This window comes from Lynx rufus, unplaced genomic scaffold (genome assembly GCF_022079265.1).
Source record: "Lynx rufus isolate CCGP_SWC_20201006 ecotype Redwood Valley unplaced genomic scaffold, mLynRuf1.p SCAF_6, whole genome shotgun sequence".
Lineage (NCBI taxonomy): Eukaryota > Metazoa > Chordata > Mammalia > Carnivora > Felidae > Lynx > Lynx rufus.
The window spans coordinates 101,201,112-101,221,588 of record NW_025814878.1 but is presented as its reverse complement, the minus strand read 5'-3'; the positions used below and the strand labels follow the sequence as shown (position 1 = coordinate 101,221,588).

At 47.5% G+C, this 20,477-nt stretch overlaps 1 protein-coding gene across 1 annotated transcript in view; it reads right to left on the bottom strand.

Annotated features, from left to right (window-relative positions):
* Positions 1-18,053, bottom strand: part of TNFRSF21 (TNF receptor superfamily member 21) — a 70,278-nt gene extending 52,225 nt beyond the window's left edge. Inside the window, exon 1 of the mRNA XM_047102459.1 lies at positions 17,630-18,053. Within this exon, the coding sequence (XP_046958415.1) occupies positions 17,630-17,716 (87 nt within the window). The 5' untranslated portion in view covers positions 17,717-18,053. The remainder of the gene's footprint in view (positions 1-17,629) is intronic.
* Between the last annotated feature and the right edge of the window lie 2,424 nt (positions 18,054-20,477).

The following is a 20,477-nucleotide window of genomic DNA, read 5'->3' as shown; positions in this document are numbered from 1 at the left end:
CTGCAACTTAACCCTAGATTCAATTCCCCTCCACCGCAAAATTTAACTAATTGAATCAAAAGTATCATCCCTTACTCTCTCCCAGGGCCGCCTCCAGTTAAACAACAATACTGAAAACAAATTTTTAGCTTGTGAGAATCTAGTCATCATTTCTTTAATCTGAGACACACACAAAAGAGCTAGTGGTTGATTTTTCTCGGTAAGAAACTTAACTGCAGGTTGGACTGTGAAGAAAAAGAATCTCCTGCTTAATAATGATAAATTCTCTATCATCCCCTTTTTGCTTCTGGCTTTCTTTCCTTTTCTTGGTCTTTCTGTTTGCAAAATCAGCCCAGCCATACTCTTCTGAGCATTGCAGACATATTAGATTGAGGGAAGAAAGCCCATCACCATCGTGTGGAGCCCAAGTTCCATTTGTCAAGCACATGAGGACAAATCTTGTCCCCATCTCCTTGACACTAAGGACCGACCCAAGAGGTCGCAAAAGTGGCCCTGCTCTGTGTTGCTCCAAGTTCCTTTATATGTAGCTTCTAAGTGCAAAAGTGCTTCTAGATGGACACAATGTTCTGGAAGTTTGAAAGATGTATAAACAACCCAAATGGCAGGTTATTACACTTTTGTAAAGGAGATAAATCAGAGAACATACAGGAGATCTGGCCAGAGAGTGGTGGTCAGGACAACCACCACCTTGCTGTGCAACGTATGGGCTCTGAGTCTGGCCCCTACCTGTGCAAGGCTAGACAGTCAGCCAGGCATCTACTCCAGGGTGGCTCTGCAGAACAAGCATAGTGGTGAATAGCAGTGTGTGTGTGTGTGTGTGTGTGTGTGTGTGTGTGTGTGTGTGTCCAGGCATGGGGTTGAAGCTTGTCTTCTATAGCTTCACTTCACTCCCCAGGGTGCACACTTCTCAGGGATGCATCAGCCCCTGACTACCGAGTTACCAGAGGTCCCCCCCCCGGCCCCGCGGCGGCACACAAAACCCACTTCCAGATCCCACTGCACCCCCGCTCTTCGCCACTCATTAAGTAGATGTTTCAGTTCTCTGTTCCTTTGGAATAATTTGTCAGATTTCCAACTGAAGCAAAGCTCGGGGCTCTTTAACTGCATCATACTAAGTAACCCACTTTATAGACAATGGGGCTCTAAAAATGGACCTTTCAATTACCTCATGTTACAGGAGGCAATTCTGGCTCCTACACACGGAGTTAACAATGATGCCTCAGCATCTCACCCGGACTGAACGCTAGAAATGAGGTTTGTGCAGAACTAGGCATCTTGAACGCACTGGACAAACGTGTAGTGAAGACCTACTACGTGTATACGAGGCACCATGCCACCGGCTGACAACAGAGCCCTGTGAACTCCATTCCAGCCCCATGCAGTGCACCTTCTAAAGCAAGGTGGACAGAAACAACGAATTACATCAGGTATTACTTAATTCCAATTGAGATTACTGCTAAGGAGAAACACAGAGTCCCGTGAGGGGGAGGTTAGCACATGCTTCCTAGCTCAGGGATGTTATGGACGTGTTTGGAGCCGTTCCGAAGGACAGGGAAGCAGAATTTAATTCTGCGCAGGGGGAAGGGAGGGCGGATTAGGCAGAGGGAGCCCCACAGCAAAATTCTGAAGCAGAGGGGCACCTGGGTGGCCCCGTCGGTTAAGCATCTGACTCTTGGTTTCGGCTCAGGTCATGATCTCACGGTTTGTGGGATCGAGCCCTACATCGGGCTCTGTGCTGACAGTGCAGAGCCTCCTTGGGATTCTCTCTCCCTCCCTCTCCGCCCTTCCCTGCTTGCATGCTTTCTCTCTCTCTCTCAAAATAAATAAATAAACTTAAAAAAAAAAAAAAAAAAAACCTGAAGCAGAATAAAGCTTAGCTCAAGAACGAAAAAAGTTTAGGTGGCTCTACCTCAAATGCAACACAGTGGCCATAGTTAAATTTGGAGAGGCTCTGAATTTTTATCGTAATCCAAAACGCAATGAGAAGTCACTCTGCATTTATATGGGGGGGGGACATATAATCACATTTGTGAATAAAAAAGTTAACTGGCAGCAGAGTAGAGGGGGAAAGTGGCTGGGGGGAGAATGGATGAAAAAAGGTGAAAGCCAAAGTGAAAGTCAGGGGTGGCTGGGATTCAGGGGGTGGCCATGGAAAGAGAAGAAGGCAATGGATTCGAGAGGTCAGAGCAGCTAGATTTGGTGAACAATTACCTATGGAAGGAGAGAGAAAAAAATCAATCATCTTCAGATCAGACTTGAGAGCACCGTTCTCGAGGCTGCCCCTGAAGCCAGGAGCGTGCACCTGTGGGCCATGGCAAGGTCAGGAGGTAGGGCTCCGAGCTCCCCATTTCTGCCCCAAACACAGCAGCTCTGATTTACCAATTTGCTAAGGGGGCTGGGGCTCCGAGTAAGAACTCATTTGAAGGAAGGATTACTCCTAAAACAAGTTTGCAAATCACTGCACTTGGGGGACCTCTAAGATCTCCTCCAATTCCAAAGTCAATGGCAAAAACCCACCTGAGCTACAAAGCTGGAGGACAGTCCGTTGAGCGTCTGACTCCTGATTTTGGCGGGGGTCATGATCTCAGGGTCGTGAGATCGAGCCCGGAGCCAGGCTCCGTGCAGGTGTGGAACCTGCTTGAGATTCTCTTTCCCTCTCTGTCTCTCCCTTCCCCTCCCCCCACTCACACTCCCTATTAAAATGAATCTACTATATAAGTATTGTCAGCCTGTGGGAAGACCAGACCTGAATAAGAAAGGATATGTGCACTAAGGTTTAGAAAACACAAGACGTGTTTTCGTCCAGGTTATGCCTTAAGATCAGTTGCACCTTGCCTCACGTGTTGTGTCAAATTAGGTACGTTGTACTAGATCCTATTCAACTCTAACCTTCAAGATCATATTCAACTCTGTCTGCGGCTATAGGTCAAGTTCCACCTCCTCCACGAAGGCTTTACAATTACTCCTATGTCTAGGATTCCAAGCAGATGAGCAAGCTCTTCATCACATTTCCTGTTTCTAGTCTTCATTTCGGTGACTAATTACATCTTGCTGGTAATGTTTGTTGATGGCCTCATAAGTGTATATATTTATCTTCCCATAATGATTATAAGCAGCTCAAGGCCAGGGACAACCACATGGATTGCATTTCCTTCCTTGCTGAACCACTTCAATAATGACGACCATGGAAATCATAAACAAAGCAACCTCTGAGCCAGGGGTCAGCGAACTAAATCGCACATGCTACTTATTCTTGTAAATAAGTTTTACTGCAATGCAGCCATTCATTTAGGTATTGCCTATAGCAGCTTTCAACTACAACGGCAGAGCCGGCTAATTCCAAAAGAGACCAGATGGCCCACAAACTTAAAAACATTTACTATCTGGCCTTTTACAGGAAAAAAAGCCAACTAATACCTGGTCTGAGAAGTCAGAGGAAATGTCAAAAAACGCAGGGACCAGGAGCCCACTCATAGGAACCCCCAGACCTTCTCTCAGTCTAACAATCAGTATTGAGTTCTTGCCTTCCTTTGTTGACACACACCAAATCTGATCCATTTATCCCCTGCTTAAAACAATAGTTTCGAGGGACGCCTGGTAGCTCAGTCAGTTAAGCAGCCAACTCTTGGTTTTGGCTCAGGTCACGATCTCACAGTTCGTGAGATCGAGCCCCGCATCAGGCTCTGCGATGACAGTGCAGAGCCTGCTTGGGATTCTCTGTCTCCCTCTCTCTCTCTCTGCCCCTCCCCTGCTCATGCTCTCTCTCTCTCTCTCTCTCTCTCTCTCTCAGATATATACAAACTTAAAAAAAAAAAAAAACCTCAGTGGCTTCACAAAAGACTTAGGATGAAATGCAAAATCTTTCACAGAGATCGGACTTCCTCTGCAATATCATCCCTGCCCTTCTCTTCCTAACTTAAATCAGGTTTCACGTTGTCCCCTCCCCTTTTTTCCTATGAAACCCATAATTTTGCAGTGGTACATCTGTCAAGTTTAGGTGTGCCTTCCCACCTTGGACAAGCTCCATGAGGACAAGGATAGAGTCTGTTTCACATACCGATGCTAACACAAGCCCTCAAGGCCTGTACCCGATTCATGACATACCTGACGAGTGTTTATTGACTCAGTGAGTGGATGTGCAGACCACAAACAATTAGAAGCAACAAATTACAGTGTGATGGTACAGAAGCGGCTGCTGGAGCACAGGTATGAGAGCCAACGTGAGAAAACCAAAAGGCCTCCACAATGTAGCCATCAGAATCCAAGTCTGGCAGCCTTCGGTGGGCGGGCACACAGTCTGTTTCACCTCCAAAGACACTAAGGACACATCACCGTTTTAACAGAACCATGCCTGATGTACAAGAATTACGTTGGGCGGGGCACTTGCGATGACAACCAGATGTCATGAAGAATTTAAAACATCCCTCTTCCTTTTATAAAAAAAAAAAAATGACACTAATGTGAGACTTGGACTTGTGAGAGGTATAATGAGATTATTCTTCAGAAACTATTTATGTTCCACCCTAGTCGAAACTTCAGTTCTTGGGAATTTTTCATTTATCCGGGATGCTGATTTCACCAGCCATAATGGATAAATAACCAAATGTCAGTGTACCAACCCTCACCGTACAGGATGTGGGAGTGCTATAAATGCTTAATGAGTAGCCAAAAGGCAAACCCCAGGATAAACCAAATTGCAAAAGAGGAAAGAGGCAGCTCCAAAATGACCAGCTGTAAAGGCCCCCAAGGCTGCCACACTCACCTTGGTGGCCCACATCACACCGGTCCTGTTGTCACTTCTCCACTAGGGCACTGGGATGAGACTGAGGACCAGAAGCACCCAGATGTGCAAACATAGGTCAGATTGCTGATGTTTATAAATCTTGAACAAGTCTTATCCCATGACCTCATCCTTCAAACAAACGGGAAAGAAAATCCCCTGCAGTTTACCTGTACAATGTATTTATGCCATTCTTGCTCTGGATCAAATTCCAGTAATTTTTCATGGAAAATGAGTAAGCTCGAGGCAGTGACAGACTTCTGCCTATTCACAATGGGCAAGCAGGAAGACTGCTTTTGAGTTTGCTAGAGAAAATGTTTAATGGCACGTCAAACTATTATTTTAAAAGGGATCTCGGTTACTGTGATATTCTAACAAAGACAAGGCAAGCAAGTTATTCCTGAGATGGTGACCATAAAGCCTGCCAACTGATGCTCAAAAGGCAAAAGCCAGGCAGAGCTAGGCACCCCCAGAATTTCTGACCATTTTATTATGAGAGTCACATCAAATTTATAAGAAGCAGACATTGCTGGGAATTCTCCAAATTTGAAGGGGAAAAAGAACGGTATGAAGAGGAAAGCTGCAAGGACAAAGCTTCCACAAAACACAGATCTGTTCCCAGGTATGTTATATAAATTTGGTCAGCTTCTTGCATTCCCTATTATCTACGCTGCCTTAAAAAGGTCTTCTGTTGCTAGGGCAAAAGCAGGGACTGCTGTTAACGTCGGCGAATATAAAGAAACACCGAGGCTAGAATGTGCTGACTCCAGGGCTGGAAGGAGGCGAGCTCAGGGCATACTGGGAAAAGGAAAAACACAGGCACAACTTAACCCAGATGCCGTCTGGCCTGGAACCTGCAATGCAGAGGAGGGCCCGCACCCAGCACTGAGTCCTTGGACCACAGATTTCAGCTCCTTCCATCTAGGCCAGTGGCTAATTCCGTGGGCCAGGACCCCCGCCTACATGGGGAAGCCACATTATAAACAAGACAGTGGTCAAGGTTTAGGGGAAACACTTTTCTGCGCTCCCTGAGCATTTATAGAATCCTCATATAAACCAAGGCAACACTAACAACACCAGCCAGGGCAACGGTCCCGGCAGGAGAGCATAAACAAGACCTATTTTAGCCTGGCGTGTGCCCTGCAGGCTGGCTCCACCAGGTCCCGGCTGTAGGATCTTGGCGAGTGACCCAACCTGTGTCTCCGTGTCCCCATCGGTATAATGGCGAGAACTACTCTCCCAAGACTGTTTTCAGGATTCATTGTTAATACAGATAAAGCGGGTGTAACACGCGAGACACAAGTCAGCCCCCCGGATATTGTAGTTATTTTAATCATCACTCCTTCTGCTTATCACATTACTATATGGTAGCTTCATTGCCTTGGGATTAGACAGTCTCCTAAAACACCCCAATTAAAATGCAAATGTCCAGTTCCTGAGAAGTGCATCAAAGACACCAGATTTTAGAGGCGCCTGGGTGGCTCAGTCGGTTAAGCATCCGACTCTTGATTTCGGCTCAAGTCAAGATCTCAAGGTTCGGGAGTTTGAATCCCACATTGGGCTCCACACTGACAGCATGGAGCCTCCTTGGGATTCTCTCTCTCCCTCTCTCTGCCCCTGCCCTGCTCATGCTCTCTCTCTCTCTCTCAAAATAAATAAATAAAACGTAACAAAAAAAATTTTTTTTAATTTTAAAAAGATACCAGATTTTAGAAAGCTGTAATCCTAAAACATTCCCTACTAGCCTTGGAGCATGCTACAAAAAACAAAAAACAGAAAACAAAATACAGAGTGCACGGTGAGGAGTTAAGAGACAAACAAGGGCCAACTGACACTTCAAAAAAGGTTTAACATGTAAACAATACATAGCAAACGAGAAAACACAAGAGAGGAGAAAGGATTTACTTTCAATAAAGTGTACTTCAGACAAACGGAGCAGCAGAATTTCAGCAAGCATGTTCCAGAATGAGTTTCCCTGACCTGGTCCAACAGGATGCTCATGCTCTCGGGTCTGAAACACGGGGAAGAAACTCCCGCCAGTCTCCTGCTTTTTTATAGCCCAGTCCCCTGCTTTTTTATAGCCCACGAGCTAAGAATGATTTTTACATTTTAAATAGTTGCGGGCGTAGGGGGGTGGCGGTGGGGGTGGGTGGCTGGGGTGAGAATCAAAAGACGAATAAAATTTTGTGACACATGAAAATTTGAAATTCAAATTTCAGTGTCCACAAATCCAGGTTTATTGGAACACAGCCACGCCCATTCTTTTAGGTATTGCCCAGAGCTGCTTCCAAAGCACAAAAGCAGAGTTGAGCGGTTTCCACAGAGACCACATGCCCCTCAAAGCCAAAAAAACACTATCTAGCTCTTTACAGATAAAGTGTACCAACCCCTGGCCTGAAAGTTTAGGAAATACTCCTGATGGCAGCCCTCCCAGAGGCACAATTCGTATTAGCCTGTTGTGGCTCCAGGAGGCTCCGCAGGAGGGCTGCAGAAAATAGTGACTTCGCTGAATCCGGCATTTCCCAAACTTTTTTGGGAACCGGCCATACAATCCTTTACTCACGCAAGATGGATGAACACCCCGCAGAACACACTGATGCAGTTTCCACCACCAACGTGCTGCTCGAGACCAGAAAAGTCAGCTAACCTGACGTTAAAAAGATCAAGCATAAAATTCAAAGCCGTCAGAATAGTCGGTTGAGCCCGACTGTAAAGAGATCCATTTCTGACTATTAAAACAAAACCAGTGACAACCAAAGACACTCTCGGACACAAAAAAGAGGGGGTTTAAGAATTTACTCACCTCAATTTTTGTTATTAAATATAATGTTGAAAGTAGAACATAAAAATGTGTGCCACACACAGCTAACAAAAGCTTATAACCAAAAATGTAACGAATGAATGCAAATGAGGTTAACATAAATTCCACCCAACAGCTGAGACAGAGGACAACATGAGTAATTAATTACAAAGGTAATTATCACATGGATAAACTTATGACACCTAGCAATCACCGAAATGTAAACGTGGGCAACCAAGGACCCTTACATATCTATATTAAAGCCGCATAAATAAATTAAAATGATAAACTCCAATGTTGGCAGCCTTGTGGGCTAGAAGGCACATTTATAGTTCCTGGTGGCACTTTAAATTAATTCAGTCTTTCTAAAGACAATCTGGCAGTATGCAGCTAGAGCCATAAAACGGTTCATTCATTTCCCGTGACCCAGCAATCCACTTTGGGGAATACACCCCAAATATACCTCACTTTTGGGAACAACCCAAAAGGAAGTCTGTACAGAGACAACTTCATCAGTGCTGCTCGCTTGCAGAGCAATGCCAATAACCCAAGCGTCCACCAACGGCAGGGTGGCTCAACACATGGCCCACCGGAGGAGAGATGGCTATTTAAAAATGGCAGGCGGGGGGCGCCTGGGTGGCGCAGTTGGTTGAGCGTCCGACTTCAGCCAGGTCACGATCTCGCGGTCCGGGAGTTCGGGCCCCGCATCGGGCTCTGGGCTGATGGCTCAGAGCCTGGAGCCTGTTTCCGATTCTGTGTCTCCCTCTCTCTCTGCCCCTCCCCCGTTCATGCTCTGTCTCTCTCTGTCCCAAAAATAAATAAACGTTAAAAAAAAAAAAAATGGCAGGCGGGAAGGCTTGAACTGCATGAACCACAGGCACCTCAAACTGACCAACACACATCCAAACTTTGGGTTCCTGAGCCCAGCCACCCCTCCCCCAGCTTTCCCCTTCAAAGTAGTCAGACCACCAAAGACTCCACTCAGGAACCAGGGAGTCCGGCTTGATGACCGAGTGAAAGCTGTCATGCTTTCCTTCAGTTCCTGCCCCCTCACATCTCATGGTCAGTAAACCCTCTCCAAAATCTTTCACATCTAGCTAGTAATCCCCATCTTCCCTGCCACGACCCCAGAACCAGTCTTTCCCCTGAACTAACTGCAAAAGAATCCAAATGGCCCTCCTGTATCTCCAGGTCCTCTTTCTTTCTTTTTCTTTCTTTCTTTCTTTTCTTTCTTTCTTTCTTTCTTTCTTTCTTTCTTTCTTTCTTTCTTTTTATGTTTATTTATTTTTGAGAGAGAGAGAGAGAGAGACACAGAGCATGAGCAGGGGAGGGGCAGAGAGAGAGGGAGACACAGAATCCGAAGCAGGCTCCAGGCTCCGAGCTGTCAGCACAAAACCCGACATGGGGCTTGAACCCACGAGCTGTGAGATCATGACCTGAGCCGAAGTCGGACACCGAACCAACTGAGCCACCCAGGCGCCCCTACAGGTCCCCTTTCTAAGCCTTACTCCACAGAACCGCCAGAGTGATCTTTAAAAGAAATCTCATTAAGGGGCGCCTGGGTGGCTCAGTCGGTTTAGCAATTGACTTCAGCTCAGGTCATGATCTCATGGCTCGTGAGTTCAAGCCTCTCATCGGGCTCTGCGCTGACAGCACAGAGCCTGGAGCCTGCTTCAGATTCTGTGTCTCCCTCTCTCTCTGCCCCTCCTCCACTTATTCTCTCTCTCTTTCTCTCTCTCTCTCTCTCTCTCTCTCTCTCTCAAAAATAAACATTAAAAATTTTTTTAAGAAATCTCATTAAAATCATATTACTAGGTTGCTTACAACTGTATGCCCAGGGACACCCTGACACGTTCACATCTTTAAAGGGCTTGTCCAACCTGACCCCTGCCTGCCTCTTCAACCTCAGCCCACACTCCCTTTGCCCCTACTCGCTGAGCACCAACTGCAATGGCGTTCTGCCTACACTCTGAACATGTAGACTCCTTCCTACCTCTGGACCCTTCTACATGCTGTTCCCTCTCACTGGCATCCTCTTCCTTGTGCTCTTTCAGGACATCGCCCTTCCTGTCTTCCCTAATAAACTATGAACTCCAAAAGGGAAGGAGTAAAAGGCCACGAAAGGCCTTTTACTATCACACCCAAAGTCTAGCAATGCCTGACATTTTGCAGTGCAATTTAGCAAGGCGCCATAAATATTTATTAAATGAAGGAAAATGTCTCTGTCAGATAAGATAGATGCATAAAGGAAAGCAGAATACAAGCAAGTATGTATACATCAGTTTTAACTATTCGTAAATGTGTGTATATCAAAGAATAAAAATGAATTGGGAAGAGAAATGCATACCCACTAGGTTCCTCAAGTCTGCCGATTCGCCTAAGTTTAAAATGTCCTTTGTTAATAACTCAGATACCCTTCAGTTGTAGCTCAAAGTGCTGAGATGCAGCTCAAGACCCAACTACCCTCCAGCCTGTCTAGAATGAATGGTTAGTTTAGAGCGAGATCCTGGACTCCTAGAAGTAAAGGAAGAGCAAAAAGTGAATGATAACCAGTTAAATTATTCTGGAAACCTGTTACCATTTGCCTTTGAATCTTTTCCTCCCTCCCCGGCCCATTTCTCTTAATCCTGGTGAAGCCAACTTGGCCATACCTAGGATGAAATCAAATAATGGTCTTGTCTCAAGAGTTCTTTGAGAAACCAGAATCCCAACCTCTTTCCCAGAACCAATGGTTAAACTTCTCCTCATCCTTGGCCTTTCTTTAGTCTACTCACCATCTACAATCTAGGAAGAGATATGTTTAAAAGCCCGCTTAAGAGAATGCTAAAAGTGAGTGTCAGAAACCACACACAAACACATGACTTACGGGACCGTGCAGATCATGGAGTTCAACCAGTTTCTAAGAGACCTGCAAAGTTACTGAAGTAAATACTACTAACAGATGAGGCAAACCCATGCACTAATCCTACACAAATAACCAGGCTGGCAGCGAAGAAAACCCTACCAGGTCCTCAAGTTCTCCGGAAAAGTGATTAAAACTACTTGCTAAGCAGAACCCCGTCACACCGTTACTCACTAAGCAAATATTTGTCAAAATGACCCAAGGCGTAGGAAAGCAAAGCATCCATTCCCTAGTTATAACATTTCAATTTGCAAGAATATCTTTCCATCCTAACCACGGCACCATCGACCGTCCACTTTCAGTCCACACACACACACACACACACACACACACACACAGGTTGCTCTTACTTTATAATCAGCTGTTCTGGCTAAACTTCCTAGTGCCATCACAGGGCAGAATGGCTTGCCAGGGAGAAAGGGAAATGTTCGACTCTCAGGTAAAATCATTCCCTTAACGAGAAACAAAATTCCAATAACTGAAGGTTACTTGTTCCCTACCCACAACTTGGCCGAGAAAGCATTGTGTACGAAGCCACAATGGCCTAGATGGGAATCCTCTCTCTGCCACTTGCCAATTGCTTGACCATAACTTCTCTCACACCTCAATCCCTTACTTATAATATGGGGCTAATGCTACTACATCACGGACTTGTAAGATATACTGAGATCATTTGTAGAAGGTATTCAACACGATGTCAATGGTAATGTCAATAAATAGGAGCTTAGTAATATCCACATCAATGATTAATATGAACAGCCATTAATATTCCTCCTCTCTGGGCTCTCGGTGCAGAAGCCTTCTTGAATCCACAGCTACTCTCATTTGATTCCGGGACTCACGGACGCAAGCCTCTCCTGCCTCCTAAATCCATTAAACTCAGGTTCCTTCTCCCAAAACAGATCTGCATACAGCTCCAAGCGGATGACCCACCAAGCAGTTCTGGTGGTGAAAAGGCAAATGGAAAATGATATAAGATCGGGGAAAGAGCCCCTGCTATGACGTAGCTTACAAAGCCCCCTTACTTCTCTGTTGTTTTCGTTTTGTTCTTTACTTTGCAACAAAGCCTTAGACAGAATTTCCAAATCTCCTAAATTTTGTTTAATGTTTATTTATTTTTGAGAGAGAAAGGGGATGAATGGGGGTGGGACAGAGGGAGAAGGAGATACAGAATCCAAAGAAGGCTTCAGGCTCTGAGCTGTCAGCACAGAGCCCGACGTGGGGCCCAAACTCACAAACCACGTGAGATCGTGAACTAAGCCGAAGCTGGATGCTTCACTGACTGAGCCACGGAGGCACCCCCATAATTTCCAAATCTTCTAAAGAGGAGATGGGGCTATAGAGGTCAGTGTCCTGACTACCCACCTATACCCGGCCCACTCTCACCCTGCTAGAGCTCCCTTGGAGCAAACTTTCCCTCCACTGCAAGCATAAGTTTCTACAAGGCCGGGATGCTGACCGGGGCGGCAGGAGGACTCTCCACCCCTCAGGAAGAGTGAGGTCAAAAGCGTAAATATCCGTGAAACCACGGCTTTGAATCAAAAGCCTGAATATCAGTGAGCCTCACCTGTCTGCAGCCCCAAGGTTAGGACACACTCACTGACACCTGCCAAGCTCCTCCTTGGTTATACCTCTGCCCGGGCTCCTCTCCCCTGGACTCAGGCCAGGAAACGGGAGGTGGTAGGAAAGCCAGGTGGCAGCAGAGAAGCCAATTTCAGACTCTTGTTTATTTTTTGGTACTTGACAAATACAAACACTGAGACAAAGACAGTATTTATTCGTGATCTAGCACCCCTCCCCAATTCCTAAAGAATCAAAGCTCAGCAGCTGCTACCCCGGCAGCAACAAAACCCAGTGTCCTGCTAATGCTAAACACGGATCCAATTTGGGGGAACAAGTGACTCCTATTAAGGCTTCTGTTTTCATTCCATCAAACACACATACCCGCGCCTGATGGCCCGGACTGAATCTGCTTCAAATGGTCATCGGGCACATGCCCAAAGGCGATGACATACCCTAGGCTCCTCCAGTCACAGAGCAGAAGCATCTGAGTTTTCCAGGAAGTTGCCAGTGACTTGGCCTCAGCAGAATTTGCCAGGCCTGTTTGGGCGGGAAGAGGGTCAACAGCGTTTAGTGCTTACTGGAAAATAGACGTTGCCATTTATGCAGTGATAAGTCACTCAATTCATACTGGCTCCTAAATAGTCTGGCGATCTGACTATTTCCTGGCATCAATCAATCAATCGATCGATCGATCAGGTTTACCCAAGCCAATTATGCGTTACAAAGAGCGGGTGGAGTACAAAACCAATTTGCAGCTTGTCAATGGAGTCACCAAAGACTCACTTTCACCCCTCACTTTCACAGATGGACTCAAAGGCAGAGTTGAAGTGGGATGTCTCCACATTCCGATCTACAGTGCAGAAAGTACACAGACCACCTGTTAGAGAGCCCCTTAAGCCACGCCTACTTGCCTCTATCCAATAAGGCATACCTGGAGAAAGTCACCTTCTTCAACCTGTCCTGGAAAAGAGGGCATTAACTGTTTGGACCACATCCAGCTCGGTAGCCTTTGTGTAAATTTAGCCACACTAAAACACGTATAATTTCGCCAGTTGGTGATCTGTGTCTATTTAGTCTCAGGTTTTTGCCTTTAACTTAAGGTAGTGTACTTTCCACAAGGAATTTTTTTCTTGCTGATCTGGTTTGCCCGTGTATTTTATTTTACAGTAGATTTTTGTCTGTTTGTTTTGGACTGAACCTGAGGCAGATTCAGCCATACGCCTTTGGAAACAGCGCAGACTGAGAAAGCTTGATCCTATTCTACACATTTTGACAAGGGGGATGGGAGATTCACGGGGTAAGTCAGAAATCCTGCGTTCCAGTACGAGTCGGCCCTCCCTATTCTTCTGATTATAAGTCACTTCCCCTATCAGTGCTAATGTAGGTTATTCTGAGACCTGGGAAGGTTTTTCTTCTGCTGGCTTTCAAACTAAACAAGCCAAAGTCACTTAAAGTAGTCTAAAGATTTTAACATCAACCACACGTTGTGTATTACTTTGAGTACATTCATCCACGGACTCCATATCAGCCCTACTGATAGCCATGTGCATTTTACATACCACAGAAACCGTGTCTGAGGAGTAAGATCCAAATCCTAACTCATCCCTGGGTTCCCACTGCCTAGTACAGCGCCTCTCTCAGAGCAGGTGCTCAGAGTAGGTTTGCTAACATGGAAAGGAAATCAATTCCCCTAATCTAGGCTCTTGTCTTCCCTCCAGCTTTCCCTTGCCACCTTCCCACTCTACGATTTGGAAGTTATATTAAAGAAAGGAGAAAATCTTTCGGATATAATACCAGCTCTGATTCGGAGTTCTACTTGAACCTGCCATCAAGTGCTTCAGGACTTCAGGCCCCACCAGACCACTCCAGGCATGCCTAGCCCAATAGCCAAAGTCAAGTGCCAAGAAGCTAGATGATTAACTTCAATAAGCGAAGGGCAGGAGGTGACACGAAGCTAGACATCCAGTCTCAATGACCCTGGCATTAATTAATACTTGCTACTTTCTAGGCCGGCACACGGCTGAACAGGCTCCTAGAACGAACGCCCCTCTATCTGGAATCCGTAATACATGCAGAATAGCAGTTTCCAAAACTTCAGACCTCATTTCCTTATCCATTACGGTTCCCTTCTCTTCTGACTGCCTCCCTGCCAACATTCTATCTGTCCGGTCAAAGCAAGCTCCCTGAGAGCAGGAGACCCCTGTGAGTGTGTCCTTCCTACTGGGCATGCCCTTGTAGGGCACTCCTTAACAATGGCACAAACTTCAAGGCCTCACTTCTCTCCAGACTTTCGGCCTGGAACACATAACATTTCATCTCTCAGTTTCTGGTTTACTTTCCAATATCATGCAGACTCCTCAACCCATCAGAAACAGAAGTGCAAGGAGCAGGAACACTTTCTTCCAAAGGCACTCGTGTAACTCTCATTAATACTCTGCAACAAACCAAACCACCAGTCTCAACTTTCCTCCAGTGAGCCTTCTGTTGCTACACTTCATCGTCTAGCAATTTGGAGTTGTGAAATGGGTAAAGTGGCACAGGAGTGAGCAAGAGTACGAGCCGAGGAGTCAGGCGCTGCTGGGTCCCGGCCCGAGTGCCATCACTAACGAGCTGTGTGGCCCAGCACAAACCAATGAAGTTTTTGCAGCCCTAGGTTCCCTCATCTGTAAAATGGGCATAACACCACCTGCTTTGCAGAGATGTTGGGAGTAAATGAGATACGGTATATAAAGCTCCTGACACAGTGATTTATATATATATATATGTGATATTGTATGTTATGTAGGTATTGTAAGTTTTTTTTAAAGCTTATTAAAGAGCTATGAGATTTTCATACAGTTAGCCTGTCATCCCGAAAAAACAGTGTCAAAAATGATGACAATAATGGGGTCCCTGGGTGGCTCAGTCATTTGGGCTGCTGACTTCAGCTCAGGTCATGATCTCACAGCTCGTGAGTTCGAGCCCCGCGTCGGGCTCTGTGCTGACAGCTCAGAGCCTGGAGCTTGCTTCGGATTCTGTGTCTCCCTCTCTCTCTGCCCCTCCCCCACTCATGCTCTATCTCTCTCTCAAAAATAAACATTAGAAAAAAAAATTTTTTTTAATTTTTTTTAATGTTTTATTTATTTTTGAGACAGAGAGAGACAGAGCATGAACGGGGGAGGGGCAGAGAGAGAGGGAGACACAGAATCCGAAACAGGCTTCAGGCTCTGAGCTGTCAGCACAGAGCCCGATGCGGGGCTCGAACTCACGGACTGTGAGATCATGACCTGAGCCGAAGTCGGACGCCCAACCGACCGAGCCACCCAGGCGCCCCGAGTTCACTCTTTTTTAATCTAACTGCATTCTGTGGGTAGAACACTAACTTCCCCACTTCCCCCACGAGTGTTCTGAGCACCTGCCATGGTTCGCTGGGCTCCAATGCCTGTTGTCTGCCATTTTCACATGGCTAAGAACTCCAAAGGGATAAATAATCCTATACCAGTATCATGAGATCATCATTTTACACATTAGCAATGCCTATCCTGAGGACTGGGCTTGCAGAGTGGGGATGGGAAAAAAATAAAAGACATCACCTCATTGGGTGTTAGAGCAAAATCCCTGGTGACCCCTGGTACACCCTCTCGGTCACCCTCAGGACAACTGGCTCAACCCCAAGCCATTTCATGGACTGAAATTAGTTGCCAGGAGAATAAGGACTCTCACTTGAGTTAACAGCCTGAGGTAGCCTCTAAGCCCCCCTATAAATCTCATTTTTAAAAAAGACAGCTACACTTGAATTCTCAGGTCTTTCGTTGCAAATCCAGGGCACGATTTTTAGATAAACTGAGTTTAACGATTTCAGAAAAGGAGCATGGTTCTTTCTCTGACGGTCAAAGCAGTGGAGACACTTTCATTATGTGGAGACCTTCCTTTAAACACCTATCTCATGCTCAAATGTAAAATGAATGAAATATCACACGGACTGAGGATTTAACCGAGGCAAGGACTGTGTGCGGCATGTAATAATCAGATATGTCAGAGGGACCAACAGGCATGTGGTGGGTAGAGGAGCATGGAGAAATTCAAGGGCTGATGTAACTCCACTGATGTTAGGGTCAGTGTTCCCATGGGCCGAGATGGGTTTCTCTCCACACCAACACTGTCAACCCAGGTCCACTGCTTGAAGAGACGCCTATCCCCACCCCCTTATGCTCAGCATCCCTCCCACTTATTTCAAGGATACAGATCTTGACTTTGCCATTACTATTAATGGGCAGAAAAGACGCTGAAAGGAGACTGGGACTTGCCTCATTATAAATGCTAACAGCACCAAACTTTTCTTTAGCCTCTCTTTTCCCCTTAAGACCTACACTCACACAGGGAACCAGAGCGTCTGTAGGATGAATTCCCAGGCCATAGCAACTGCAATGCCCTGGGATCTAAGAGATCTTGGCTAACCAGCCATTAAGCCCTTTTCGGGAAGGAGACAGCGAGCCTGCCTTTCCCTTACACAGCCCAGCCATGAAAATAGGCTCTTGTCTTTTGTTTTTGTTTGGGTTTCAGCTAAGAATCTCTGTCCTCCCTCCAGAGACAAAAAGACAGGCATGGGAAGCTTATGGTGGCTCAGGGGCTTGATCTCAATTTTTCTTCCACCTGACTCGCCCCCTCCCTTCCAACATTTGGAAAGGGGAAGGGATCTGGGGAAGTTGAGGATAAGTTTTAGGTCAAGGGGTGGTTTCAGGCTTTGACCAGGTAAGCGAAGGAGGACTAGGTCCAGGGCACGCCCTGGAGGCTGAATGCGGCTCGGGTGGAGAACGAACCTGCTCCCCTTTGCAGGGTCACCTGCCTGGCCGCAGGTAAGCGAGCGATAGGAGAGGCTGGAGCAATTCATCTTCCTTTATGTGGGTCTCTCCCCCTCCCCCCACTCAAGTGGCAGCGCGCTGGCTGGCTGGGAGCCGGCGCTTCGGAGGCGCCCGACAGCGGGTCTAAGGGTCCTTTTTTTGGCACGCAGAAACTGCGACCCACCCGAGGCGCGGAGGAGAGGTGGGGGAGGGGCGGCCGGCGCGCCGCTCGGGAAGGCACAGCGCGGACGCACCTAGGTCTCCCGCGGCCGGGGCGCACCGGAACCGCTCTCCCACTGCGGTAGCATCCCGACACGACACTGCAGCTGCAGCACAGCGGCGGCCGCCGCCCCCGGCGCCCCGCCCCGCAGCCCCCGCCCCACGCCACGCGGAGGGCGCAGCGGCCGGTGCCTGTGCCGGTGTGTGGAGGGGGTAGGGGGCACAGGGGGCCCGAGGTGCGGGAAAAGCCCCGAAATGCGCAGGAAGCCGGGGGGCCACCTCTAGCGCCTCCTCCAGCGCAGCCAGACCGCGAGGAAAACAGTTCGCCTTCATTCCAGAGTCCCGGCTGAGCCCGGTGGCTCCCCCAGACGACCCGGGTACCTTCCCCCTCGGCCTGCACGCTCCGCCACCCCCACCCCCACCCCCACCCAGCCGGGCGGACCCCGCGCCCCCCGCAGCCCCGGCCCGGGGACCCGCCCCGCTCCCGGAGCGCGGCGCCTTGGGCTCCCGCGCGCCCGCCGCCCCCGGTCTCCCCGCGCGCTCACCAGGAGAAAGGAGCCCGCGATCATCGTAGCTCTAGCGACGCGGCTGCAGGAGGCGAGGGCGGTGCTGCTGTTCGCGGAGGTCCCCATGGCTGAGCCCGGGGCTCGCAGAGGCGCCCGGGGCGCGTGGCCCCCTGGCAGCTGGAGTCGGCGGCTGCTTCTGCCCAGCGCCGCATCCACCGCCGCCTCCCGGGCCGGGAGCCCATCTACCTCCAACACCCCATGTGCACTGCGGCAGCCGGGCAGCCGGGCAGAGGAGGGAGGCGGCGAGGGAGGCTCCGGGGGCGCTCAGCACCTGCCCAGCCGCGCGGCCGCCCGGGCGGGGAGAGGCAGCGGCGGCTGCAGCCCGCGCCTCCCCGTGCTCTCCTCCGACAGCGGCTGCGGAGAACCAGGGAGGAGGGCTGGGCGCGAGAGAGCAAAGGAACAACTTCCCATAGCGAAGCCTCCAGCCACTGCCAACCACCCTCCACCGCTGCCCAGACCGGCCGGTGAGGGACTGAGTCGGGTGGCCGCCGGGCGCGGGGACACACGTGGTGGCGCCGAAGGGGCGGGGGATCGGCCCTTTGTGATGTCACCCGGGAGGAGGCCGGGCTCTTTGTGCGATCAGCACCGGGAAGGCGTTCCAGGTCGAGCGGGGAGGGAGAGGGTGCCCCTTGGCGTTGGCTGAAGGAACTGCAGCCGCTTTTTGACCCGGGGAAACCGCGGCGAAGGTATGCCCACCCCTGGCCCAAATTTACTTGTTTTTTCTAAGACGATTCTAAGTAAATTATTTCCGCGACAGGCGCCCATCTGTGGTTTTTGACGCAGTGATTAAAAACAGCCAAGCACCCTAGAACACGTAGATGATCTGCGTGTCAAAAATATACCAGTGAGTTGGTTCTCAAACCTGGCTGCGTTTTCGAATCACCTGAAGAGTTGAAAACACACGTATGCATGCCTGATCCCACCCGAGATTCTGATTTAATCGAAAATGGGGTGTGGCCCGAGCATTGGGATTTTTAAAGGTTCGCCAGGTCATTTTACTCTGGAGCAAACTCCGAAAACCTCTGGGCTGATGAGCACAGTTGAGGAAACCCAGACTAAGAGTTCCAGACTCAGAGTCTGTGGAGTTGGGTCCGTGGGTGGTCTTTGTGAGGCCTTGGAAATCCTTGAGATGTGTGGGCAGGTGCATCATTCTAATTAAAGGATCCAGTGTTTTGAATCAGATTATCACCGAGATGAAAAACATTTCTTCCCCCCCCCCAAAAAAAAAAAGTGTTAACATTTTGTAGTTGAGTTTCAAATGCCATTGTGGGCGGGTAGAAAGGAAGTTAGTTAGCACAGTGCTTCAGAAGTAGGAACAGCCAGAACGTTATCTTGGATAGTTAACATCTACATTTCTGAATGTGAGATACGACCCAGCATCCCTTTCTTTGGAGGGAGTCCGTCCCCTGACTGTGACCGCCTTGTCTGGTCCCATGGTGTCCATCGTCTAGATACTGACTGCTCATAGAATACTGTATTGAACCTGCCACTTTCACTCTGTCCTCCTCATTTGTGAGCCCTGTGGTGCTGGGCTTGTTCTAGCTTTCCTTGACCCCTTCTAGTTCAAGGTACACACTTTCTCAGTCACCTGCTTCAAGACTCACCCAGTACCCCTGAAGATAACCTATTAAAACAGAGGTGTGAACTATTCATTTTTTGATTGACATATTTGTGCTTTGCCTGTTGTTCTGTGCTTGCTTGGAAGATGATAAAAAGATAGATAGGTAGATAGATAGATAGATAGATAGATAGATAGATAGATAATAGATAGATAGATGATAGATAGATAGATTCATTCCAATCTCTTATTTCAGACAACTGTCGGTAAAGAAAAGGATTATCCATAAATATTAAAGGGGGGGACCATAATGTGTAACCTCTGGTGAAATTAAAAGAACGGGTAGAAAATATTACCACTCAATATGTAGTTTGGGGAGAGGGTAATGTTTGGATTTGAATGTCTCTAGCTATTTCCAGAAGTTCAAGAGAGTGAGGGTTATTTATTGTGTCTCCATATATAACGGTTTCAACTATTTATTTAAAAACTCAAAGGACTGGTCAACATCATCATGTTTTTTTTAAAAGTTACATGGGTGTAAAAAAATGGGGGTGGATGGGTGAGAGTGACAGCCCTTGTTTGTTAGCTAGTTCATTTAACTCCTCACAACTAAACCTACCTTGCTCAAAGCCGGAGCTGATTGATTTGCTTCATGAACTTGGGCAAATTTTGGGTTTAGGTTTTGGGTTACTATGCAGGTGTAAGGAGTCCTGTCTTAACTGTCTCTCTTCTTAAAAGAAGTTTGAATTGTGATTTCACCACTCACAAATTTTACCATTTCCCCGGTGTGGTATTGATCACATCAAGTTGAAATTAAATATCCATTTTGAGGGATGAAAACTTCACTCACTCCTGTTTTCTACTAACATTTAAGTAAATGTCCCTCTATAGGAGTCATAAGTGGATTATGGATAATTTGAATCTAAGTGGGGTGTGAAGCTGTTACTTTGAATTAAAATATATGAATGATCTTATTTCACTTCGTAAAAATTCTTCAACTATTGATTAACTCATTGCCACATTTTTCAGTATGGTCACTCAGATATGTTTATTTTCTGGGAAAGGATGGAAATCCAGTAACCCATAAGGATTAGCTTTGTCGTATTTCTGCCACATCACCCTCCAATTCCCATCTCTTTATACACCTCCCAGCTTTGGGCTTTTTTCACATTTCTGCCATTGCTACACATTTCTTCTAGGCTTCTAGTTTCAAAATCATTTTTGATTCTTTTCCCTCTGTTAGCACATTTCCAGTCAATCTGCTTCTTC